Source organism: Magallana gigas, chromosome 2, assembly GCF_963853765.1.
Source record: "Magallana gigas chromosome 2, xbMagGiga1.1, whole genome shotgun sequence".
NCBI classification, from domain to species: domain Eukaryota; kingdom Metazoa; phylum Mollusca; class Bivalvia; order Ostreida; family Ostreidae; genus Magallana; species Magallana gigas.
Genome location: NC_088854.1, coordinates 39,876,928 through 39,904,711, shown reverse-complemented (window position 1 = coordinate 39,904,711; position 27,784 = coordinate 39,876,928). Strand labels below are relative to the sequence as shown.

The window sequence follows — 27,784 nt, the reverse complement described above, 5'->3', positions numbered from 1 at the left end:
TTTCTACAATGTGTTTCAGAAAATGAATGGTCTGGGTTTTTGTTTTTTTCGGGGATTTTTATTTAACTAAATATGAAACAACTTCCGAGTTTTAATTTAAAAAATGCAACAGGGTTCCTCATATTCTGAGTATTTATAGATATTAACGGGTTATCATGTAAGCTATATGCCCAAAAGAAACCCCCACACATTTGTTTTTATAGTGCTGAAATGACTTGTCCGTAAGATAATTAAATTAGTTAACAACAAACTATCCCGAAGAACATAGAACAAGACAGAATGCGGAAATATTTACTCCATCAATACTGGTTTGTGAATAAGTGTCAACAAGTAGTTTCCGAGCATGAGTAGAAAGAGGTGGGTGATTTAAATATTTTATTTTTCAGTCCCTAACGAGTTATGTTGATTAATCAATTAGATCTGTAAAATCTTTCAGTTTATTATTACACATAGTATTTACCTTTGCAATTATCCTGAAGAACATGGACAGAGGCAGGCGAAGGAGGGAAATCGAATGCCGCCGGTTTTTATGACTTAACGTTAGTCATTGACTATTCATCATGGATACATCGTCGGAAGCCCACGGTCGGTCTCGCTTCTCTCTTAGGTAAGAGAAGCGAGACCGGCCGTGGGTTTCCAACGATGGGGCAGATAGAACGAAACTATTTCCATACAGTTATAGATAGAATTACAATAGCTCGTAATTTTCGTTGTTATTTTACAAAAAAAACATAGTTATGGTGGCATATCTCTGCCCCTTGTGTGCAAGTTATTTTTCTATTAATTATGTCGACATGCAAGATAAATATGTTGATATGCAAGATAGTTATGTCAACATGCAACATAACTATGTTGACATGCAAGAAAACAACAATCAAATAAGAGTTATAAAAAATTTCAAATATCGCCAACATGTGACATCCAAGATGCTAGATACGCTACCTACTGATGTCAACATGCAACTTTTTTATGTTAACATGCAACTTCTTTATGTCGACATGCAACTTATTTATGTCGACATGCAACTTAGTTATGTTAACATGCAAGATAAATATGTTGACATGCAATATATTTATGTCGACATGCAACTTAGTTATGTTGACATACAACTTATAAGTTGCATGTCAACATATTCATCTCGCATGTAAACATAACTAAGTTGCATGTCAACATAAATATGTTGCATGTTAACAAGTTGCATGTTGACATAAATAAGATGCATGTCGACATAAATAAGTTGCATGTTGACATAAATAAGTTGTATGTCAGCATATTTATCTTGCATGTTAACATAAATAAGTTGCATGTCGACATAAAAGGGTACCATCTAGTATCTTGGATGTCACAGGTGGGCGATATTTGAGATTTTTTGAGATTTTGTATAATTCTTATCTGATTCCAATTTTCTTGCATGTCAACATATTTATGTTGAATGTTAACATAATTATCTTGCATGTCAACATATTTATCTTGCATGTCGACATATTTGATAGAAAAATAACTTGCACACAAGGGGCAGAGATATGCCACCATAATAGAGTGATTATACAGTTTAGTCAGTTCTGAGTATATATTTCCAATTCAATGACTTTTGTAAAATTAATATACACAACTTAATAGTGCCTAGATTTGATTGTCAAAGTAAACCAGGTTTTTAAATCGGAGGATGTCAATATTGGGAAAACATTATTGAAATGCAATTCAAGCTAAGAATGCTGATGTCTGAAAAAACACGGGTATTTCTTGCTGGCAGTAAATAAATTGTTATGCATGATGAAGCAGAACTTGAGCATCTCCAACATAACCAAATTTTTTCTTCAGTTTAAATGACTTGAGACGACCAAAGACTACAGCATTCAAATCACCAGTAAGTTTATTTCTTTTATTTCTTGATTTCTGTTTTGTTTTTGTTAACTAGCTGTCACAAAAGGTTTTCAAATTGTGTAGTTTAATGGCATATCTCATTTTTCATGGACTAAGATGAAATAATTATAGCCCCAGACTCTCAGTGAAAACACTGTGCCCTGTGTGTCCTAATAACCATGTCAGACACTGTCAGTTAATGAATTCATTTATAATTCATTGATACATGTCTAAGAAGTACAGATACATGATAAATGTACATGAAATAATTTCAAAATTTAACATTTTGTCTAAAGCTTTCAAAGTGAATAATTGGCTAGTGCTTTTTTATTACAAAAATTTCTTATCAAACATGTGGATTTTATATCTGTTTAAATTCGCAAGAATCATGTCTGGTGAATTTTGAAACCTCACTTTAATTTTTTAACAGTTAATTGCAAGCTTTATAAATCTGAATAAAAGTAAGATTTTTGCAATTAATACAAAATGGTGGAATTTAGTACATGTATTCATGTGAAATAAGAAATCCACTGAACATAATTCCAGATAAGTTTGAACAAGCCTTCATTATACAGTTGCAATATTTTGAATTTTCTGTCATTAAACAGCTCCAAAATACCTCACAGAAGTCAAGCAATGGTTTAAAAAACAGTGAGCAAGATGATGTGCAAGAATTGGAAAAGAAACTGGAGACCTTTAATTCTGAAATAGCAGAGCTAGAAAGCAGGTAAAATCTAAATTCATTTGATGCTTAGCCTTACTAAAGATGGATTAAACAATGAAATTCAGATATTTTTTGAAACGTGTATTTTTGCACTACGATAATTACATGTACATGTACAATTGTTTTGCCTCGGATCAGTACTATTATTTTCTCCACTATTTCATCAGAAATCTTATTGTGTTTCATATAATTCATATCAATTAACATACCCGAACAACGATCTACTTTGTTATTTTAATAGCCAGTGTACGAAATTAAGCATTCATTTTGCTATTATAATTGCTTTCAATTGCATTGTTAAGGTAATTAAATAAGATAATACTGACCTTCATATACCAGGTATCTTCAAATGTTGTATGTTTCAATCTAGGTCCATTGTTGTCACCGCACACTGATTTATTTTGATACAAGAGTGACAGACCTTTGCTGCTGCATTACATTACATCATGTACATCGTATTCTAAAATTTCATTTCAGGGGCTTAAAGGTAGAAATGCTACAAACCCACATAGACAAGTTACACCAGTACAACGAGCTTAAGGACTGCGCCCAAATGGTGTTGGGAAGAATAGGTAGATATAGATTTCTGCTAAAAAAAATAATTATGTCTTTATGAAAAAGGTAGCGACAGTTCATACTATCAATTAAAGGCCCAGGTATAAATAGCAGCCAATCACAAAATGAATGGGAGATTCAATTTTCTTTGCAGCTTTCAGTTCAGAGAGAATATTTTCAAATTAATAGCATTATTCATGAATAAAAAATTCTAATTTTTGGTGTGGAAGAAGCTACCAAGGCAGCTATCAATTGACGTCAAAATTTTTACAAACAAAAAATTATTAAAAGAGTATTCATCTTATAAAATTCTGAAGCAGCTCAAAATTTTGAATTCTAAACTAGTGATTGACATTGGAGGCGGAGATTACCAATGTTTTGTTTACACAGGAAGTGGCTGTAGCCATGTGCTCTGTAGATTACTCATCATAGCATGAGAAATGTATCGGCAAAAATCTTTTACCTTAGCATTGATTAAAAATTAATCCATCACATGAATAACACTGTTGGTATGATAATTATTGAAATTTATTAAAAACCTAAAGTTAAAATTATCACATTGCTTTTAATTCCACATAAGAATCTTCATGAGTCCGAAATAAAGATGCAAAATGTCCCATCTATGGTAGATAAATTGTCAAAAATGTGGATTAATTCACATGCAAAACTTCCTATATTATTAATACATCTGGGCTATGTTTGATATCTCCCAAAAATTCCTGTGTCGAAATTTAAATCAAGCTTCTGTCCTTCCAAAGGTGTGAGCTACTTTACTCTGCACATTCCACTAGCCACCATAGTTTTGTATGTGATGTACGAAACAACACAAGCAATGCTGACATTCTTCAATCTTCAGTCTCCCAAACCTGACTTATCACAAAGTCATCAAAATGTGGGTCACTGTCCTAAGAACTTTGTAATAAACCCATTACTGTTATTCTCAACAGGAACTTCATTAAAATCCCAACTTATTGTGTCAAAAGCTAAAAAATGTTTCTCCACGACATTTAGTTACTTCCAAAGCTGGAACATTCATTTCTCTCTGCTTATTGTGATGTCCTTCCATTTCCCTCCAATTTCAATTCCACCACATGATAATTAATATGGGGTAAATAAGGGGTAAATGAATATATGTTTGCTTGTAAAAGCAAATGAAAGTTTTATGAACATTGTATTTGAGTTCTCAACAACCAGCTGTTAATTAGAGTTCATATTTTCTTCTCACATCGTAATGGCAATCTACTGGGATTTTAATCAGTTGAATGAAAAATATCCCTAGAGAACCTCTGATTATTCTTTGTAAGCGGGGAACTGCTAAATGTTACTTGGATCAAGTTTCATGCTTGAAACCACTATTGTTTCAGGGATGCCATATATCAGTATTGAAATTTTATCATCTCCACACATATATGTTACAAAACAACATAAATGAAATTAAAAATTGATCAAAATCCCTCTATATGAAAATTTAAACAGCCCCTCTTAATAGATTGGGTTTTCCCCAGTATATAAACAAAGCGGCCTGAGCCACATGCAATGCTTACTCTTATCAGCATCACCGACAGTGATGGAGGTAGCCCAGCCTTTTTGCCCTTATAGGCTTAATTGTCTACCAGGTGGCAGAAAATCTAGGTCGACCCAGGCCTTTAAAGATTATGCATTGTTATTGCACATTAGTCGACTCGTTTTTCCTGTACAAGTGTCAATGCATCATAAATGATGAAAATACCAGATAAAGATTTAGATATCTTATTGTTTCTAAAATTCAATATCAGCAGCTGGTTAATTTGTCCAATTTAGTTATTACATTTCCCAGTGTTATATAATCATTTATCTTATTTTTCTGTACTATTTCAGCTGTACTTGAGGGTGTCAGGACCAAAGACCTCTACCCTCGCTATAACCTTGACCTGGAAGACTAAAGTCGATAGGAGCCAATGAAATAGTCCGTTTCATAATGAACGTGATGGACCACCAATGGTGGCATTTAATTCACGCACAAATTTGTTGAAGAAATACAAACTGAGTTGAATACTTTAAAATTTTATTTGATAAAATTGTTAGCAAATGCAACTGTACTGTATATAATTTGTTGAAGTTTAATAAAAATATTTTTTGAAAAAATTAATGAAGACATGTCATGATTGAGAAAAAATTCAGACAAGTTCATAGAAACTTGATGGTGAAAGCCCAGCGTATATACATGATATATTCCACATAGCACCATATTAGTATATATATAACATTGCATTGCAATTTCAAATACACATTTTCACACGAAACAAAATCTTGACCTACATAAAACAACAAGAACCACATATAATTCGGATTTCCAGCAATGTAAAAGTTGGCAGTATATATGTAAACATGTTAAATATGGCAGAAAAACTATCCAAAAAATTAAGCTGTAAGTAGTTTTCCATGAAATCCCAACTGGTAATTATTAGGTTGATTGAGTTAACATTAAAATGATTATTGTATACATGGTGTGATATTTTCTACATCAATGAAAAAGTTCATACATTGTACCTAACAGGACATTTTGTTACAAAGATATGAATTATTTGCTTACATATTTTAGTACATTTATAATGAAATGAGCTTACAGTGCGTAGTATTTATGCATTTATTCTATCTACAAAGAACTGAAAAATAATGGAAAGAAACTTAAGTGTACATGGTGAAAATGAAACAGCCACTCTAATTATTCCAACTGAGACTGAGATAATCATATTATGCAAATTCTATCATTTGATTAAAGTATAATCCTAGCATGTGTTAAAAAACACAAATACATGTATGGATAATACATTAAAAGGTATACCGGTACCAATACAAATACTTCAGTTTACTTATAATCAAGCATACAATTACACCCAACAATAGACTTCAAAACAAAACACCAATGACTAGACAGCATATATATATATATGAAAAAAAATACAACATTCACTCTGCATGTACATGTACTTAACACAATCTCAAATAATCTCGGATGTTATATAGAAATCAATGATGATCACAACTCCTCTTTTGATGATTTTCCCTCTTGCAACGATTCTTCAGGTTTCACTACAAAGGAGTTTTCTGTGTCTGATATGTAGTTGGGTTCTCCGGTGTAATGTGTTGGTTCTACTAGTAAAGGCTCGGCTGACATTGTAATCAAGTTACGAGGGGTAAAATTGGACTTCCAATCATTTCTGAAATTGATAAATGAATAAGTTTTGAGCATCATCAAAGATTGTCAGATTATATTTTCAAACATATATTTATGTACATGTACATCGATAATCTTATGTAACAGAGACAAATATTGCCTCTGTTGGGGTGTGAACCTGCGTTCTCTTGCATGCACTTTCAGTACTTTACTTTTATCGATTGAGTTAACGGTTAACCTACCAGCCAGAGCAAGTAGGAGTGCCATATACCTGACTCTACCACACTTACAATGCATGAAACCAGGAACTTATCACTAGATTATTTTTTCATGAGCTGGCCAATGCTTAAAATTTAATAGATCAAGTATTTTTTAGGAAGATTTTTAAAATGGATACTTTATGTTGCACCAAAATTCTATATAAAGAAAATATGCTAAGAGATTCATGTCAAATAATTATCCTATAAAGTTAATATTCCTCTTTCAATGGTAAAATCACAATTCAAAGAGAACTTTTTGGTGTCATTTCTCCTTAAATTTGGTAACGCATAGGAATTTAAAGCTTGTGTTATTTAAGAAAGTCAATATTTATGGATGTTAAGAGATGCACCCTTTATCCTCAAATTTACATCCCAACAAAAAATGGCATAATATTTTATATCCCAGTACTTTTAATGTATTATTCCAAAATAATATCTTTCCCTAATTTTTATCTCGTACTTTCAAATTGATTACAGTATACATGTAAATTATTCCAAGAGATTCAAATTGCCATGAACTTTTCCCCACAAATATTTGCCCCTGTTCCCAACATATAAAGGTGAGTCTACAAAATTTTGCTTTCATGTTAGAGTTCCTTACTGAGGATGTCTATTAAACATGATGGGAAGGTACTCGTCCACTGGCACCATTTTGCCGAGAGGCTTTTGATTGAGCAGTTTCTGGGCCCCCTGTTGGGATACTATGTAGGACAGGGTCCAGTAGGAATAACTGGGCCACACTAAGTGAGAGGTTCCATCCACTACTTTCTCCTCATTCCTGTGCAAGCGTTTTCTCCCTAGATATCTGTAAAAAAGAAAATAAAACACTTTCAATTACAACATATATTAGAAGTACATGTAGTACAATGTACTGTAGATTCCTTATTTTACAGAAGTACCTGATTCCATGATAAAGCCGTTTCGCATCTAAACACGAAAAATATGAAATTGCAAATGCCGAATTTTTATATAAATCTACATACTTTACGACTGTCTGAAAAACAAAAGTGATATTTTAAAATTCGTGACTTTATGCGGATATTACTTCCTCGTGTTTAATTAGGAATTTACAGTACATTTATGTCTTATTCCAAAATTTCAATAAAAATCAAGATATTTTACTTCTGAATCAATATATCATAAAAGAAAAGTTATAGATTTTCAATTTAACCAATGATCTATTAATTTTACAATGGTCTTACATAAGATCCCAATCTTTAACATTTTGTTCTACTTCGGACATCAATCTTGTCAATTTTGTTTTGAAATAAGGACTAAATCGGACATCATCTTCAAACACAATAGCCTTTTTGTAACCATTCTTCACAACCTGGAAAGAAGATCAAAAATTTATAATTTATAAAATAATCACTTAATGGTTACATCGAAGTAGAACCAAAAAACAATGCCAATGTTTGTATAGATTAAACGTGTCTGTAATGTTTTAAAAATAGGTGCATTTTACTTACATCTTCCCAAATAAAATAGTGACTAAGGAAACATCCAATTTCCCCCATAGTCAGAGGTCTGCAAATGAACAGTGGATATCTTAATTAACAAGATAGGCTGTACAATGCAGCAAGAATTTCAAAGGTGCACTGTATACAGAGTTATTTTCGCCCTATGCTATTTTCGCCTTTCTTCACTTGCAAACAATTTCCCCCCATCTTGTTGAATTCGCCCAGACATAGTTTTGGCTAATGAGAGATGATTTGAGACAATGGAATTTGCCCAGTTTTAAATCTGCTCACTGACAACTAGGGCGAAAATAAAAAGCAGGCAAATATTTCCCTGTATGCAGTATATATAATTATAAAATTAGAATCACATGGTAATTTATAGGTGGAACTAATTGAAGTGTTTGCATTTTTTCGAGTTGGGAATATATAAATGTAGACATGATATTGTCGTATTGCAACTGACTTCAAATGTGTAATTTGCAGAATTTTTTTATTTTTATGTCTCATAGGTATAGTTGAACAAAATTTTAAGAATTTTTGATCATAAAAAATGTCCCATAGTTACAGGAACTAAGATTTAAATGATTCATGTTAATCTAACTTACATGTATTTCTTCATGTTATATATGGATAATGTATTTTTATTAGTATTTAATGAAAACAAGCACCAAAATTTTTCTTATAAAAATTACAATCTACAAGCAAAAAAAAAAAATGTTCTAGAAGTATGAATAATATAAACCCAATTCAAAGTACATATAATAGCTAAGTACCAGTATATGTATGTCAATTATAAGCCACACACCAAAAACCAGAAAAAATGATCCGCTCATGTGAAGGAATAAAAAAGCATGAGCGAAAAAAAAGATTATAAATAAGAATATCCACTTCCCATAAAGGCTATAAGGATGACCATGGGTTGTTAAAACATAAATGCCCTTTTCAATAGCATACCAGGTATGCAAGAAAAGTAACAAATTCTTGATTACATAAAGAGCTTCAACTCAATGTCCAGTCCTTTTAAGCTACACCTACATGTGGTTACGATCAATAAAATTGTTTAAAAATCAGCATGGCATCCTTAGATTTGCAAATAAGCAAAAAGTCTCTCTGAAAAAATTCAAAAATTTATTACATGTATTTACATTTACAAGCTATGCAAGACTAGTCAGTTAGATATACTGTGCATTTCAATACACATCCAAAATTAAAGCGTATATGTATTACATGAAATTGAGAATTACAACATGGTATGTATATATCGAGATACATTATGATATACAGATATTTACTATATACATTGTAATAGGTGCATTGTATTGTACGTGGCATAAAATCTTGCAATACAAACTTGCCTTCCATGATAAGGATCTGCATAACCTTTCATCATTTCTACTCCGAGTTCATTTAGGTATGTAGTATTGAGTTCCCTGAAAAGAATTAAAATACTTTTCAGACAAGAACATTTGATAGCTAGTTGTTGATAAACACTGAAGTAAATAAAACCTATTCACAGAACATGGAAGATTTTTTGTTATCTATTAAATATACATGTAATGACTTACTTTCCATCAACAGCATTTACTGTTTTGGCTTCAATACCAAGAATTCTAAATGCTTTATACATCCTTTCGCGTCTCAAGGGTCGTCTTAACAAATTTATCATGTAAATCTGAAAAAATATTCAAAATAATATAAATTTTTACTGTCTTGTGGTTTGGTTTTGTATAAGCTTTCTTCTTGTTTTATTCAACTTGACTCCATCTTGGTTTCTACATGTAATTTCAGCATTTGTTGATGATTTCTTTAGTAAATGCGGTCACATAGACACATACTTCCTTATCAGAGAAGAAGATATCAAATAGTAAGTTTATTTCTTCAATGATGTGAACCCCATTTTACGAAAAAGAAATTGACAAGAGTGAGCCAAAATAGCTCTTGTGTGAAGTTGGGCATACTGAAGGACAAAAATTGGTACCTTACAGATATCATGCGGACATTGAAATACATACAGCGGCCATATAAATTGTCCAACTCAATAAAAACCTTATAAAATTCAAATGAATTTGAAATAATTTTTTGGCATGCTGCTGCATATGTAACATTTAATGATATAAACTGTACCTGGTCGAAGCCTAGCTTGGATGGTGTTGGGTCTGTCGTTGTAATAAATGGGGAACTGGAAAGTTCTTTTCTATCCACTGTCAAAAAAAATTAGAAGAACCAGTTAACTATGAAATATAGAATATAGAAATATTGAAAATCATTAATAAGACATTCAATATTTTTACAGAAATATTTGAAATTATTAATCTTGCTGGACTTCAGTGTTACATGTGAAATGAATTCTTCCATAACCTATCCCTTTGTGGTATTGTATGATATTTTGCCATTACTTGATCGATCGACCCTTAATTTGTTACAGCTCTTCAAATTTAAATTAATTACAACAAATATAAAGGAAAAATAATAATAGATAATAATAACATCACTGGTTTATTTCAATGCTTTAATTAATATCTTAACATATGTTGCTATACTAGCTAGTGCATGTAATTATATACCGTACAATAAATTTGTTGGAAGTTATATTACCAGCTACCCCCCTTTCAACATTTTTGTGTAAAAAAATGTTCATATATTTTCATCATATAACCAGTACTGTTCAAATGTATAGATATATATAGATATAAAAATATATAGCAGGGTAATAATAAATTGTTTGTTGATATACAGTGTTTGTCTACAACTAAATTGCTATAAAACATGAGACAATACATGAACATAGCAGTGTGCTTGCCATTCTAATTCATTAACCCTACAATCAGAATATAAAAGCAACATGAACATCATGCCTGCAATTTGTTCCTCAAATTTTTTGTTCCTCAAATTTTCTAAGCACATGGTCTCAATACATTGTAAATATTTTTTGCTTATTTTCAAAAAAATTAATACTAATAATCAAATCATCGAGACTTTGGAAATATATAGCTTACCGGTAATTCATCCAACAAGTAAAATGATGGTACATGTACATCGAAAAAAAAATTCTTGTACAGATTTTGTTTGTACAACTATATATTCCTTGTCGAATTATGTAAGCACAGTGTTTGTATAATTTTTTAAGCTTATAAGTTTGAAGTAATAGTTTAAACTTACTTCAAATTGCAAAAAAAAAAATAAGGTTCTGGCTTTGGATAAACGTTGATCAAAATATAAAATTATTTTGCCAAGAATTCATTTTAATGAATTTTGCAAAGTCCTTTAGGATCAGATTACAGAGTATTTAAGAAAATAACAAATAATCCATAAAGTCTTTTTTTAAGACATACTGCCAAATTGAAAGAGATCTGAAATTTACAAATCCATGCTTTCGAACACCACATTTGGAACAAGTCAATATTAATAAAGCAAATTTTATTATAAAATTTCATCAAACCTGGGAATTGTCTGCCTATTTTCATCTCATCAATAAAGTTTGCATCTACAGTAAATAAAATCATATTTGCTGACACATTTCTGTTCCAAACTGAAAACTAAATGTTCCTTTCCCAGCAAGAGAACTTGGTTTAATTTTCACATCTGAACCATACTTTTTTTTTTTTTTAAACAGTTTCATGAAACCATGGTTTATCAATATATAAAACATAGCATAACAGAAGAATATAATAGACAATAGTCATCTTCGAATGAACCTCCTTACTTTATATTTGCCAAATACTTAAACAGATTGTAATGGGACACTGTAAGTTAAGAAAGTTAATTGACCTTATATATGTTGTACAAAAATTCATGGGAATATATGCTAGCTTGTACTTGATGTAAAACAGTAAGCTTATGTTTGACAGCTCCAACAGAACTCCAAAAAAATCAATTTTGAAATGGTTGTTTTGCTTTTCACATGCATGATTATGTTGTTATCTTAAGAAATCTCATTCCTAATATTGCTGAACAAGTTTCGGAAAAGTAAGAAAACAAAGACAAACAGAAAGAAGACAGAGAAATGACTTCAGAGTAACATAAAACATGTTATTATTTTGCCAAAAACATGACCCGAATTTAACAAAGTTGATAGTATGTATAGCTGTTTTATTATTTAACAATAACAAAACATTCTTAACAAGCTCTTAAACTTATCAAAATCACATTTCGAGAAATAGCTAGAAAACAAAAGAAAGAAAAGTTTTACCTATGGCCTCCAATAGAATAAAATCAAAATGTTGGCTTTCTTGTTCCAACGTATTGTGACTCTCTAGAGGAACCATCACAATTCCAAAATACTCCGTATTCATAATGTGCATAACCATTCCTGCAAATAAGCAATCCTAAAATTATTTCCTACAATTATTTCAGTTGTTTTTTAAGAAAATATTTTATGCAATACTGATATTCAACAAATGTTACGTTCAACTAAAGACTATATAATGATGGTGGTATTTGCATGTTGGCTATATATATTGAACGCTCAAAAGGAATTTATACAGGTGAGAGAAAATAAACTCAGATGAATTCACATAAAAAAAAAACATTAAAAAAATGTAATAATTTCAATATATGAGAGAATACTTATTTCTTGGAACCATACAATAGTGCTTCATTATTTTTTTAATATGCTGTACGATTTGTCATTTGTATATCCAAAGGAGTTTATGACAATGCATTATCATCCACCAATTTCTAACCTGCTTTTCTGACATTGAGACCAAAAATAATGATGTCATCATGAGGGCCATCATAGCCCTCAGGTTTGTTGTAGGTGAAGGAATCGGACTCCATCAGATGCATATCTAAAAGGAGTGCAGTGTGAACCATTGGAACCTCAAAAACACCCAACCGCTTTCTCTCCAAAATGTCAAAATATCCAGGGACTCTCTTATAGTATCCCTGCAACATAAGACACAAGTGTGTTAAATTACCATAAAACAAAATGAAGATACCATTAGCAGTAAATATTAATTAAACATACAGCTACTAGTATTCCTCTTTTTGATTTTGATATGCCTTTTTTCACAATTTGGCCATCAAAAAAACTGCTGCATATTAACAATTTTTATGTTCTATTCGGATGACTGCTTGACTATAATCTTGGCATTATGGACTTCTTCTGCTTGGTCAAAATGTAGAGCATTTTTTATTGATGAAACAAGGCAATATACATTGCGGTTAAATTTCAAGCAGATAGTACCTCCTATCCATAATCTACAGGAATATTTACCATTTCATCCATTCCTCCCCAAAAATTTGAATATGTTTCTCCTATGCTTGCATTTAGCATGGGGGCTATGATGGGTCTGAAAAATATTAAACAATTATCATTCATTAACAGTACTTATGAGGATAGTTCAGTCACTTATGTACATGCATGTAATGAAGAAAAAAGGCAGTTGAATGTATTATGTATCAAAATACATTTTAATCAATAATTTAAAAGAAACAGTGCTGACTTCTAAAATCATACTTTTCCAAATTCTACCAAGTTTTCTAGTTAACCCTTATAACTGTGTAAATTTTAAGAAATGGTTTTACAAGATAGTTTCCATTACCGGTACTTACTGTTTGGCATCAATCAGTTGTGTAAGTGTATTTCTATTTTCCAGAACAACATCAGCATCAAGCATCTAAAACAACAAAATATAACAAAAAACAATGGACCAAAGGTAATTTTAATTATTATCAATTACATGAACTATGTACTGCTAAATAAATGCCAAACTTAATCATTTACACATGACATTATACTGTAATATTATGCAAAGCTAGCAATTTGATTTGAAATTACATAAGTACATAAATTCTGTTTTCCTTACAAATAAGTAATCCGCCCAGGCACGTCTAGCAGCTAGCAAAGCATTCTCTCTAAGGGCAATAACTTTGTCAAATCTCTTAGTAGACCAGTGTAAAGGACCAATTTCATCTTCATATTCTGCATGTAAATACACAAAAATCATGTTCAAAGATGCAGTGATAATTTTTTCTATCAAAAGAAATGATTTTAAAATATGAAAATTAATGCATTTTAGAATAATTAAGTGAATCTAATCTATTCCATTAAAGCTATCTCATACAAATACAAATATATATTTCAAAATATTAAAATAGAAGTTTCTAGAATTTTTCAATAGATAATGACAGTCATTAGCTGTTCATAAATTAAGAGCTGGGAAATATAGTAAATTGTCAGATCTGTAGGAGTACATGAGTTTCATATCATTTCTTGAACAAGGATGCATTTGGACTACAGCCATATTATTAAGAAATAAGGTATCATCTTTGGATGTATATCGGGATATAAATACAGGTTTGTCATGTGATAAACCAGGCAATTTTTAATGTCTATCTAAGAAACAGTTTGCAATTACACACCATCCATTAATATTTTTGTTACTCCATATCACTTCTGTAGTCAACTGGGCAAAATAGAAACTCATTTTGACAAACTTCAAACTTGCTGCATGATGCATCTATTACTGTATAAGCTAAAGTGAAAACAGCATCACTTACTGTCTTTGTTGTCCTCAATCACCAAGTCTATGTTGTGGTAAACATTTTTATTGGCATCCACCCACTCACTGAGCATCCGGGCAGAGTCATCCTCATTGTGGTCACTTCTAATCCTGAGCAACAGATCAAGATATGAAATATCACCAACACACTTTTCAAGGGCTGTTCATATCATTTGTAAATAATCAATAAAAATGCATAAAAACACTTTTTTTGAGAAGAAGAAGATAAGTAAAACTCACCAAAATGATATTCTATTCTTGGGATAATTTAGTTTTTCCAAGTGTCCGAAGAACCATGGCAGAATGTGAGCCTTATTTCGGACCAAAATCGCTATCATTACCGTCGGTTCTGCATATTTGTAATTATTTTCGGAGGCATTTTTTATGGCTAAATCTTCACCCTGCACAAAATTACCCTCATTTCGATATAAAGTTAAAAAACAATAAGAAATCACCAGACACGTCAGCCAGCTTCCCATCTCCAACGGCTTCAGTCAAGTGAAATATGATCTTACTTCGCAATTTGATCATCGTCTTATGCAAAACGTTCCAGTGACTTCTTCAGAAGCGGTGTATTATCCGACTTGGAATCGATGAATTTCCGCATTTAACGAGTAAATAAAAAAAAAATAAAGCTTACTTTTTCCGAGTTTTTTGGCTGGTACACCTCACGCCTGAGATTACGTTTTACTTAAAATACAATCTTCTAATCTTCAAACATTATCGCCCAGCAAATCAAATATTTGAGTGCTGCAGTAAAAAATCAATAAATGAAATTTTAAAGATGTTTTTTTCCCCCAAAAAATAAAACACAAGCATTGATTGGAATCGGTGTGTCTGTTGATCTGAACTAAAGAACACATAGCCTAAGCCCAACCCCCCCCCCCCCTTTATATATACGTCCCTTCTCAAACACCTTTGCCTTATTTTTCATATCAAAAGGCCTTAATATAAAGAAAGTAGAGTTTAATTTTTGTAAGTTTGTAATTCTAATCTGAATATTTCTTTTCTATGAAGACATATATGGCCCTGCCACTTGTACGACTACACATTTCTCTGATGCAACTTTTTCCGTCTGTTCTCCAAAATTCAGAAAAAACAGAATTATCTTCAAAGTAAAATGGAGGAGGAGGAGCAGCAGGATGAGGAGCACTAGCAGCATCAGAAAGAGGAGCAGAAGGATGAGGAGCATCAGAAGGAGGAGCAGCAGGAACAGCATGATAAAAATGTGTCTTTTCGCATAATTTCCATAAAAAACCACAAAATTGACTATTTTTCCGTAGGGCCACACCAATATAATTGCTTGTTCGTCTGGACTCTGCGCACTCGTATTTCAATAAAACTATACAAATAAAATAATTATTAATTTCCCACATCCAGAAAATTCTGCACTGATTTCTGTTCTATTTCCACTATATACTTTTCATATTATAAATAGTTTTAATTTATAAATCAGAAACAAATAGCAGAAATATCAATGTCGGCTCAAATTTATTTACAAACTACCAGTACCTAAAAATTTTGGCTACAGATAATAATAATTTTATTTTTTAATCGCTCGCCCGCTCTCACCCTTTTTTCACTGAATGTCTGACAAACAAGAAATTATATTGGTGTGGCCTAGATAACCATAATATAAATCTTTAAAGCACATGTAAAACACATGTACATTTCCTATCTTTAAGATAGTAAAAAAGACCAAAAATTAACAAAATATGACAATTAAATAAACAGAATTTATTTTTACATCAGGAATTACATTAAAAAGTCATTCATGCATGCAATGATTCAAAGGAAACACTAGTTCAGTCCAGTTACGTAAATGTATGTACAATTCATGTAATTTCTATCTAACAAATAATTTAAAATTTACTTTGAGTGTATAAATAAAATAGCCAATAGCAGGCAAAGTTTGACTCAATGAAAAAAAACAATGTAAAGCATCTGGACGGAGAAAAAATATCACAAGCATAGAAATGTATGCACAATGCAAATCCGACACAAGAAGAATGCCTTGAAAAGAATGCCATACAACAAATCACAACGCATATCTGTACAAAAATTTTAAGAGTATATCCAATATGGCTGATTGTAAGATAAAGGAATTCCAGATCCTAATTAAAATTTGTAAATAACCAGTTCAACAACAAAGAGTTTTCAGATCTCCAAGTACATGTGATCATTCATTCATTCTAGACATAGTTGCAAAGACACCTACATTAATGATATCAGTACTTTCAGAAAATGTGAATCATTTGTACATGCACTATGGCGACAAGTAAAAGAAACAGCAGGTGGATGTCACTATCACAGATTTATCACTTGGTTCACACACTCTGAACACATTCGGACCATTGAGTTTTATGATCAGTCTACGTTTTTCTACATCATCTATAGTTGTTCTATTCATCGGTCATGGATCAGTACACTCCTTCATCGTACCCATTGTACCCATACTGGTAAGGGTCCTCCTCCATGCCCATCCCATATCGGTCCATCATCATGGATTGTCTTCCATCCATCATATATGGGTCCATCTCCAGTGGCCTGCCATACTCATCCACAGGGGGGCCGTTCCCTATGAATCCCATATGGGATTCTGGCCGTTCATATGGATCATATCCACCGTCCATGGGATTACCATACCTTGTATAATAATTAAAAATGTATTTCCAGCAAAAAAATCCAAATATTTCTCCATTTATTCAATTTCATGAACAAGGTATCTGAATGCTTGTCAAAATTGAACTTTCCATAAAGAAAATTAAAATATTGAGGTTTAAAGAATCCAGGAATTTTTTAGACAATACTGTGCACATACCCATATCCATATGGCTGTCCATCATACATGCCATTCTCATCAATGAACTCTGGAGTCAAGTGTCCATCCATTATGTATGCATTTTCATACATATCTGAAACCGACCAAAATGATTAATACAATAACATCACGTTATTTTGATCAATTTTGATCAATTTTGATATCAAAAACTAAAACAACTGTATGTTTGTGACATACAATATGTACATGATTTGTACATATACCTCATTGACAAAGATGCTTATTTGAAAAAAAAATTAAGAGCATGATCCTAATATCAACAAAACACAATACATGTATGTATATCATAATCATTTACTATAAAGCAATAGTTCACACATGCAAAATATAAATATACATATATCTATAAAAAAATGTTATCGAAGCTGATCGACATTTTCATACATAAACAAACTTCAAATTGTAAGTATTGGTACATGTACAGGTAAATGCTGGGGGTAAATTAGGAAGATAATGCACGATCATTTTGCTATCAACAGACCCAAGGCATCAATTAAGGTATCAAAATTAGGGTGGTTCATTTTTTTTAGGCAAAGCATGCTATATTGAAATGCATTTTCTTTTTATATATCTGTATGTATAAAAATTACATACACGAAAATGCATGGTTGCAAATTATGAGCACTATATAGCTATATATAATGCTCATAGTGTATGTCCACTATTTGCAGAAAGGGTTTCATTTATTCATTTCTCATGTAGACTATTGCTTTCAATTCGTTATTTCACAGAAGTTAAAGCTTTTCTTGCCAAATGTTTTTTTAAGAAGATCTTTAAAAATTGCAACAAATTTTCAATTATTCTAAATTATCTCCCCTTTAAAGAGGGCATGGCCCTTCATTTGAGGAAATTTGAATCCTAATAATGCTTTGTGCAAAGTTTGGTTGAAATTGGCCTAAAAGTTCTGGAGAAGAAGACAAATGATGATAAATGATCAGATGAAATGAAAAATTAGGAAAAAAGGCTTTTTCTGCTTCTGCAGACTGAACAATTATTTAACACCATGCAACGATACACAATTATAATACTTATATTTGCAAACATGAACCACCATAAAACATATATCTCTCTCTCTCTCTCTCTCTCTCTCTCTCTCTCTTATCATAATCTGGAGTAAAAATTATTAAGATCAAAAGCTTGTAACTGCAGTACATAATAAATCAATTCAAGCTCAATTATTCATGCATCCTCATACTAATAAACATGTTAACAATAATGGACACAATGTAACACACTCAAATACATGTAGGATTCATGCATGAGCTCTCACCTTTTCCACCTATCAAAACAAAACATCTTTTAAACTGAATGATATGGAACACAATCCAAATCAATAACAGGGTTTATTTTTTATACCCATTTTTGAAAATTAAACCAAAATTAACTTTCAAATAGAAAACGAGCTGAAAAACCAGTCATATGAGGTTACAAACTGTTACATATTGACCATTAATTGCCAAAACCTAATGAGTTTAAAACCTAATGTAGCTAGTACATGTAATTACAAAATTACACTAAGACTCTAGCGTGCCTGACCAGTCAATTAAGTCTACTTCATACATTTTAACATCCCATTTTCTTCACTACTGGGCCAAAATTAAAAAGAACATTATTTAATCACATTGTTGCATCAATATTGGTAGATTTCACCCGTTTTAAATTTTGATATATGATACTGCAAAGACGTCCAATGAATTTTCAAACATTACTATTGAAATGAAATTAAAAGGTCTTTTACATCAAAAAGCCAATGAGGAATGGGGATATACACAAAAAGGCAGGATTAATAGAGGTGATACAAAGTGATACAAAGAATTTCTCATAATTTTATAATTTTTAATGGTATATATATGATACTGTAAATTCCTAATTAAACGCGAGGAATTAGTATCCACGTAAAATCGCGAGAAGCATCCTTCGCGGATTTTAAAATCTGGCCATTATTTTCTAAGAGTTGAAAACTATAAGAAATAAGGAGAAAAGTTCAATGTTAGCATTTTATATTCTCATGATTTGATACAAACCAGCGGGATTGCAGAATTAAGTACTCGCATAATATAAGGAATTTACAGTAGTCATCCAACTTGTGCATTTTCTTTCCTCTCACCAAGATTCAGAGATATAAAACACAGATTGTTGGATGAAAACCATATACCTTCACAAATCTTTGAGATTTTTTATACTGAATAAAAGAACAAATTAACAATACTTTACCATCGTAGAACAGGTCCGGTCTGTCCAGGATGTCAGCGTCCTGGAGGTAGGGGTCGTACCCCTCCTCTGGGTACATGTAGGGGTCCCCCATCTCTGTCACCTGGCGAGTCTCCACCATCTCTAACCACTGCGAGTTGTGCCAACGGAACTTCTCCAGCTGAATCTTCTTGGCCCACTCCTCGTCAAATTCCTGTAATGGTCAAATAAATCAGAGATATTCAAAAGCAATTTTTGCAATTAATGTTTCCTAGCAGTATGAAACTCTGACATCATTGATAATAGAGACTTAGTTAATTTAACCAATATTTTATTATGCTAATCATGTAAATACATAAAAGGATTGGACATCTGTCAATATGTCAAACGTGTTCTATAAAAGTTTGCCATGCACAAGAACATTACCCATAAATATCAAAATTAATTTTAAAAGGCATGATTAGATGGTGCAGAAAACAAACAATAGAGAAGAAACTGCTGAGATTTAGAGGAAAATTCCTGAATACAATACTCACAGCTATCATATCCAAAGTATTGTCACAAACTTTCCTGATCTCTGAATTCTTGTCATGCATCAAATCAATGAGGTAAGCAGGAGCTTCTAAACTAGGTCAAGGTCATTTGAAGAATTTAATCAAAAGATAATCTATAAAAAGCATTCGCTGAATGTTTACTTAATTGTACTACATCTTTAAAATTGAGTCTGATTCTTAGAGAGGGGCTTTTTTTGCTACATAGGTACATAAATAGAAAGGATACGGGTATCTTTGATGATGACCTCTCGGGTCGATTCATGGAAAATCATCTGGTAGAATACGTATACAATTTGACAGACCATTTCATCATCCTCTTGCTTGGCTAAAAGAAATAAATATCAGCAATGAAGAAAATGACCAAAATCAATATTACTTGACATATGTCATTGTATACTAAAATATATAAATAAGTTCATTCCAATTTCAGCTATACTAAACGGCACATTATTCTTCACAGTAATTATATGATATACATGCATTAAATTCTATTATATACAACCTGTCTAAATTGTATCTCATCTAGTTCTAAGAAATATACGTACACTGTAAATGGTGTATGGCTTTCAGTAATCACTAACTTCTTTGTATAACAATTATTACATGCACTACATTCAAGACAGAACTGATCCACATAAAATCTTTTTAGACACTTATTCACTTAAGAAATTTGAGTTTCAGAAATGCATGAACTGTTAAGTACTGCTTTTCAAAAACTGTAACAACTTCATCAAAGAAATGATAGCAAAAGATATGGCAATGCCTGAGGTGACCATATGCAAATGTTCAATGTTATATGTATTTAAATTATTTGACATATTCTACAATAATAATCAGTGTCTAAATAAACAAAGTACCGGTATGTGTATTTACATGGGGGGTTTCCTATATGGCATGCTTTAGATTTGTGATATTAGACAGAGTTAATGTACATTTAGCATGCAAATTTATTGTGCAAAAAAACTAGCATCTATTCTAACACCATTACCAAACAACAAAAGCTTAATATAAGATACTTTAAGCCATTTTCATTGAATAGCCAACCATTACCATACAAAAGTATATAGAACAAGATTGTTACTAACAATTAATATTTTGTAATTAAAATCAGATTAATTTCAATCATAAATCAAAATTTTGATTTTTATCAGCCTAAAGGAAAAAAATACTAAAAATAACACCATTTCTTTTCTATCATCAATGTTCAAATTTTTTAAGAGAATATTATAATGTGTTTTCATTAATATTAATTCCACTTTTCTGCATAGCTTCACTACATGCATTGATAAAATTATTAATAAAGAATTCTAAAATATTTTTTCATCACTGGTTGGTGGGATACAAAGCAATATGATATATGAACTTTGTGTATAATGGGTTACGGTACACCAAAAAAATCACTGAGGAACAATATCAGAAATGGGGCAAATTCTACAACTTTAAAGCACAATGTTTACTGTGGTCGTGTGTGATTGACTTTTTACCTTCGTCTGGTTGACAACAAAAATCCAATATCAAATAATTTAATTTAATATTCAAATAAATTGAAAATGCAAGAAAATTATTGGAACAGGTACCATTTGGTGCTTTCTTTACACCTGGAAATAACATTGCTGCCCAAACCCATATTCATTTATCTTTTAAATAAAATAATTTAGTGTATAGAAAAACTTTAGCCAAAAATAGAAAGCACATGTGGCTAAAGATCTAATTTCTGTTTTTACACTGTATATCAAATTACCTCTGGTACCTTTATTCTTATACATTTGTACATTTGTAATTATTTCTGTTTTTCGTACCTTCTGTACCATTGATATGGTTTGAGAGAAATAAACATTCATTCATAAGTATAGCTAAATATGTATAATTTTGGTAATTGAGTAATTAAGCTTTTGGCTGATGTGAATTATCAAAATCAATATTAATAGAGGATGATCTCCATGATGTATAGAATACAAATGGACCAAAAAACTTAATGATTTCTTTCACAATAAAGATGACCAAAATTCAAAAAGCAAATGGCCAAGAATAACTGGTTTTTGTTACAATAAATTAATATATTATATTCACCATTAAGCAATTCAATCAGTGACTGTATGATGTTTGCTTCAGCCAGCATCTTGGCACAGGCATCATCATTGCACACAGTTCCCACCAGGATGATCACCTCCAGCACCCAGTCATCTTCACAGGCACCTGTCAAAGTAAGAAGTAGCTACATATACAACTTATAAAATGTGATGAGGTCATAGGTCAAGGTCAAAAGTTAAATGTACTGAGAGAGGTCAAAGGTCAAAAGTGGATTCTACCTCCAGGGAACATGAATCAAGGTCAAATGTCTAAGTCAAAAGTGGATTCTACTGATAGGATCATTGCACGTACCTGGTTCTAGTCGACTCTTAATCCAGGGTATCAAATTATACTCCTTCAGAATGAGTTCATAATCCAGGTCAGGAATAGTAAGATTTCCCAGAATTCCTAAGCATTCTAGGCCAAAGTCCTCGTCCTCTTCATTAAGTACAGCTTGAGCAAGATCACTAATGTAATCCTATCAAATAAAACAAAAATTCATTCATCTACCAACTCTATCCTATTTCTCTTTACTCAATAAATTCATTCAGATGCAAGTTGCTGTTGGATTTAAGAATAAGTACCAAAAACTTACTACAAAGAGATTTTTGGTTGGTCCATCATGCTGTGACAGATTTCTGATCATTTTCATCAGCAGTGGGTGCCTGTATTTGAAAGCCCGCTTCATCAGCATTTTGAGACCCTGACCTTCACAGATCATGGCTGCCACCCGTTTATTAGATGCCAAGTTGACACATAGAGCCATCAACTCCATCTCAACATTTTCTCCACTCTCAAAAAGCATTTTCATAACCTAGAAAACAAAATATTCGGTTATATACACATATGTACAACAGTGGTTTTAATCAAATTATTATAAAATCAAGCGCATAAGGTATTCCCTTACCATTGGGATACAGTCAGTGTAAGTAAACATTGATTTGGACTTGTCATCCATGCTGATGTGATAAAGAATCCCCAACACATACATTCTGTGGTTCTCATTTGCTTTAAAAAAAAAAAAGAAATAAGATTTCAACATGCCATGTTTCTTTGTCATATGGTCAACTGTAAGTACATGTACAATGATTCACGCAATTAGAATTATTATCAAATTGATCCTTACGTAATAATCCTACAAGTTTTGGAAGAAGTCCAAACTTGAACATTTTACTGCGTAGTTCAGCATCAAATGACAGGTTCATCAGCAATCTGAGAGTGATGTTTAGCAAGTCCTCATGGTCACATGGCACAAGCTTAGTGAGCTTTTCTATAATGTTTAGCTCGGCCTAAAAATATCAAATACCAATATTGAAAAGTGAAAATTTCCTATTCTGAGCTTCATGAACTTATAAAAAAATCATTTATTCAAGAGTTCCTACCATTTCTGTTTTGTTTTCTATAAATATGCTGAGTTTCTTGAGGAAGGACACCACCAATATCAACAGCTCATGGTTGTCCCTGTCCAGTGTTTTCACAAGAAACGCTACAATGCTCTTGTTTCTCATCTTCATCTCCACCTTCAAGTCCTCCGCCAAGTTCAGTAATAAGTAATATGCCACTGATAAAGTAAACAGTCAGATTTTTAATCTCTGAAGTAGTTTACATTAGCAATTGTATCATCAACCCCATAGATTCCATTGGCTAAAACTTACCCCTTAAAAGCTGTTCCTGCTTTTTGACCAGACCCTCATACTTTTGAAGGCTTTTCTCGTATTCCTCTTTTCCTTTCCTGTCTTTATCAGAACCAAGTACATATGGATAAGGAAATTATGCAACATGACTGAAACAATTGTGTTTGATTTTTAAAAAATATATATATATCTAATGAGTTTTTTGCTAATGCTGTTTTGGATATTTTGTTTACTGGTAGGTAATTATTTTTAGAAGGGGATGACATACCGGTATTACCGGTAACCAATGCATTATAAAATATCTATTACAACTGCATAAACTATCTAGATGTAACGTGTTTGTTTTTCAGAGTAGCCGTTAAAGTTAAAAATTGTCTTGAGCTAAAATTTCAAAAAGGATATCAGCTTTTTTCTTTTTCTGTAGCTCCTCATTCCACATGTCATATTTCTTTAGCTCGTGTTCTACAATGTTCATGCACAATGCCCCGATTTTGAAATGAACAATAACACCGTGGAATTGAGTGAAGCTGGAGAAGCAGAAGAAGATGTAGACAATGTTGGTGGCCAGCTCTGTGCTCTTCTTCCAGTCTTCTCTAAGCACCCTGGCCAGTGCCCCAACCACAGTTTCTAATCGAAAAAAAATTTGAAAAAAATTTACAAATTTCTGGGATGACATTCTTGTACTTTTATCATGTCAAATAAATCTTTAGATCATGCGCTCATGAAAAAGTTTTTTTGCAACATCAATAAAAACATGCACTGTAATTGAAATTTGCTTACCATTTTGGAACAGCTCTTCCAAATTGTCAGGGTTTCTAGCTAATTGTAGCAGTAAAGCTGATCCGCGGACCTTCTCTGGTACATCCTCGTACAGCAGCTCCATGTAATCATCCACATCATTAATGTTGGCCACTTCATCAATCTCTGTGCCATCATAGGAGGGTAATTCTGGTTTCTCATGCAGCTCTGTTTTTTCTGAGGCCACTGTAGAACAAAAGATACAAGTTGAGTATACAGATGTTTTTCGTTCACTTTTTCTCTTGACTTATCAAATTACTAAAAATGACTGATGGATGTTGATTTTGATAGGATAAAAAAAAGCTCTAGATTTGCTTGATTGGATGTAAAACCCTTTGTCTACCATTGCTGGTAGTATATTTTTTTTTATTTTTTGTTAATTTTAGATATGGGTGTACAAATTACATACCAAAGACTAAATAAAAAACTCAAAAACAACATTTTTGCTGAAAGATAGATGTATAATAATTATGTTTATACCACTGACTGGCCCTGTCTCTTTTCTGTTCTGTAGATAATACAGCAACTGTTCCACCTCTGGGAGTTTTGTGGGATGAATCAGTTTGCACTTGTCAATTATGTCCTTTGCCAAACTGGCCAAATCACTGTTTTCATTCAAACTTTTTACTCGTATACTGCAAAGAACAAATCAAAACAGCTTTAGCTATATATTAAAACTATCAACACACTCAATGTTTAAATAATAGATTATTGTTACAGTGTGTGGGTTTTATCAATAATTTCAAATTGCTTACATTTTTTGGCATTCTTTCCATTCTCTGAGCATGGGATCACCAAGTTCACCCAAGATTGTTGCTTCTAACTCATAGTTTACAACTAAGGCTTTTTCTGTTGGATGAACATCAATATTTCCTCCTTTTACTTTCCTGGAAATGAATATTACACAATTTATATTAAGACAATGAAATTTTTATCATATTTATTGGAAATGAGTAATTTGTCCTACTGATTCATCATTGCAATATGAAAATATATCTTTAAGTTCAATAATAACCAGAACATCACTTATATTGTCCGATCAACCAGGTACAGTATGTGGTTGTAGTTGTATGATATTACATGTATTAGTTTTCCAAAGGTGTGTTAACTTGAAGTTTTCAATGGCAGTCACTAATTTGTTAACACATGTTCGCAAGTGTTGAGTCTGAGGAATGAAGTTAGATATTTAATACTATCGATCATTTTAACACACACACATTAATTATTTTTGACTTCCTGACTGTATTTAATTTTGACGTTTTTAATCTACCACATGTAAAATGACTTAATGTTTACATAAAATTGTTTAAAAAGATTTCATTTTAACTGTTTAAGTTACACATGTCAGAGAACTTGCCTCGGTGGAAAACATAATCAACGAACTAAAAATGAACTATGAATGACTTTGAAAATCACCAAACGGGACTCAACCCACCAATCCATCAAACAATGTCCCAACCTGTTCAACAGGTTGGGCACAAACCCCTGTTCGGTGGTTGGAGTCCCATTTGGTGGTTAAATGCCTAAACGGTATACCTATTTTACCTACCAAATGGGACTCATTTTTCGTTCAACTCGGATAACTTTTTTTGGAGGAAAGGCGCATCACGTTTATTTCCGGGGCAAGTACTCTGACACGTTTGCTTCATGATTAAACATTCGTTTAAAAAAAATTATGTGTCGATTTTTCCGCACATGTGTTTAAAAAAAGACCGAAATGAAATGCTCCCCGGAAGTCGCGTATAAACAAAGTGTTTATGTCTTCTAAAAGATCGATTTTAATCAAAGTAGAACATGGCCTCATTCCTCAAACTCTTTACTTTCAATTTCTATCATCCGAGCAAGTGGAAAACAAACGCAGCCAATCAAAACAATGATCTTTAGGTACGTGTCAGAAGCTAATTTAGGTATGGAGGCCCGTTCGCACTATATTAAATTTCCCAGTAAATCTTACTTTAAATTTTAACTAACGAAATTTGTTTTGTTATAACATAAATAATGACTTAATATTAGTACCTCGTACTTTCGGTATTATTTTCATAATCTGACTTTACTTTTGTCACAGAATTTTAATGAAGTAATGTACAATTGGGCCTCCATACCTAAATTAACTTGTGACACGCACCTAAAGATCATTGTTTTGATTGGCTGCGATTGTTTTCCACTTGCTCGGATGATAGAAATTGAAAGTAAAGAGTTTGAGGAATGAGGCCATGTTCTACTTTGATTAAAATCGATCTTTTAGAAGACATAAACACTTTGATTATACGCGACTTCCGGGGAGCATTTCATTTTGGTCTTTTTTTAAACACATGTGCGGAAAAATCGACACATAAATTTTTTTAAACGAATGTTTAATCATGAAGCAAACGTGTCAGAGTACTTGCCCAGGTAATAAATGTGATGCCCCTTTCCTCCAGAAAAAAGTTATCCGAGTTGAACGAAAAATGAGTCCCATTTGGTAGGTAAAATAGGTATACCGTTTAGGCATTTAACCACCAAATGGGACTCCAACCACCAAACAGGGGTTGGTGCCCAACATGTTCAAGTTGTATCGATCTTTAATTTTATGTGTATGTATTGTATGGGGCTCCACATCATGAAAGTTTTTACAAGTTTGGGATTTAGATCTATGGCATTTTATCCCATGAGTAAAAACACGGAAAAAGTTCATACTCAAAAAATAACATTCTGAGGAAATTCGAAAGTATATTTATTTTATTACTTAGAATCTTTTGAGAGACAACATCTTACCTTTTCAAATATCTAGCATCTTCTGCTTGCATCATCATTGTGAAGGCTTTTCAAAAATGTAGTCACAGCGACAGATTCCTTCCCAATTTACAAAAATTCACATTCATAGCGACAAATCAACTAGCGATGTCAGCCATGTCAAAATATTTATAATCTCTAAACAAAGTGCAATGAATTTCGGCATACATATCTCTATCATTCGTTTAATTATCAGAAAAAATATTATTTATAACGTTAGGCCTGTGTGATATTGATTTTTCATGTGAAACCTTTTATAATTTTTTTCATTTAGTTTATTATTTTTGTTTTGTCAACTCGTATTAAAATATATTCGAATAATAAATTTAAATGAGCTGAATAATCTGTAAAGCCGAAGTGGTAACTAAAGTTAAATCAAAACGACATTTGAAAAGTTACAAA

The 27,784-nt window shown here is 32.0% G+C and overlaps 3 protein-coding genes across 5 annotated transcripts; 1 reads left to right on the top strand and 2 right to left on the bottom strand.

Moving 5' to 3' along the window:
- Nucleotides 1–247: 247 nt before the first annotated feature.
- Nucleotides 248–5,270, top strand: LOC105333943 (DNA repair protein SWI5 homolog). 2 transcript variants are annotated; one of them, XM_066076555.1, is made up of 5 exons: nucleotides 248–357; nucleotides 1,822–1,867; nucleotides 2,472–2,590; nucleotides 3,065–3,159; nucleotides 5,000–5,270. In XM_066076555.1, the coding sequence occupies exons 1-5, from the start codon at nucleotides 344–346 to the stop codon at nucleotides 5,062–5,064; spliced, it is 339 nt and encodes a 112-aa protein (XP_065932627.1). In that variant the 5' UTR covers nucleotides 248–343; the 3' UTR covers nucleotides 5,065–5,270. The 2 variants fall into 2 exon arrangements, with proteins under 2 accessions (XP_065932627.1, XP_065932625.1); XM_066076553.1 differs by lacking the exon at nucleotides 248–357 and adding an exon at nucleotides 468–523.
- LOC105333944 (procollagen galactosyltransferase 1) lies at nucleotides 5,170–15,090 on the bottom strand. 2 transcript variants are annotated; one of them, XM_011437186.4, is made up of 15 exons: nucleotides 14,763–15,090; nucleotides 14,521–14,633; nucleotides 13,827–13,942; nucleotides 13,573–13,637; nucleotides 13,235–13,310; nucleotides 12,702–12,903; nucleotides 12,209–12,328; nucleotides 11,459–11,503; nucleotides 10,144–10,220; nucleotides 9,585–9,691; nucleotides 9,375–9,449; nucleotides 8,029–8,086; nucleotides 7,762–7,889; nucleotides 7,161–7,364; nucleotides 5,170–6,342 (listed from the first exon to the last, which is right to left on the bottom strand). In XM_011437186.4, the coding sequence occupies exons 1-15, from the start codon at nucleotides 14,999–15,001 to the stop codon at nucleotides 6,162–6,164; spliced, it is 1,806 nt and encodes a 601-aa protein (XP_011435488.3). In that variant the 5' UTR covers nucleotides 15,002–15,090; the 3' UTR covers nucleotides 5,170–6,161. The 2 variants fall into 2 exon arrangements, with proteins under 2 accessions (XP_011435488.3, XP_011435489.3); XM_011437187.4 differs by lacking the exon at nucleotides 11,459–11,503.
- Nucleotides 15,091–16,238: 1,148 nt separating this feature from the next.
- LOC105340861 (kinesin-associated protein 3) lies at nucleotides 16,239–27,522 on the bottom strand. Its single transcript, XM_034444349.2, has 17 exons — nucleotides 27,365–27,522; nucleotides 25,366–25,497; nucleotides 25,091–25,245; nucleotides 24,593–24,796; nucleotides 24,215–24,439; nucleotides 23,834–23,929; nucleotides 23,561–23,739; nucleotides 23,305–23,467; nucleotides 23,086–23,186; nucleotides 22,774–22,992; nucleotides 22,491–22,656; nucleotides 22,179–22,304; nucleotides 20,335–20,433; nucleotides 20,091–20,176; nucleotides 19,579–19,768; nucleotides 17,344–17,437; nucleotides 16,239–17,168 (listed from the first exon to the last, which is right to left on the bottom strand). Exons 1-17 carry the CDS (start codon nucleotides 27,400–27,402, stop codon nucleotides 16,943–16,945), a joined length of 2,499 nt encoding a protein of 832 aa, XP_034300240.2. The 5' UTR covers nucleotides 27,403–27,522; the 3' UTR covers nucleotides 16,239–16,942.
- Between the last annotated feature and the right edge of the window lie 262 nt (nucleotides 27,523–27,784).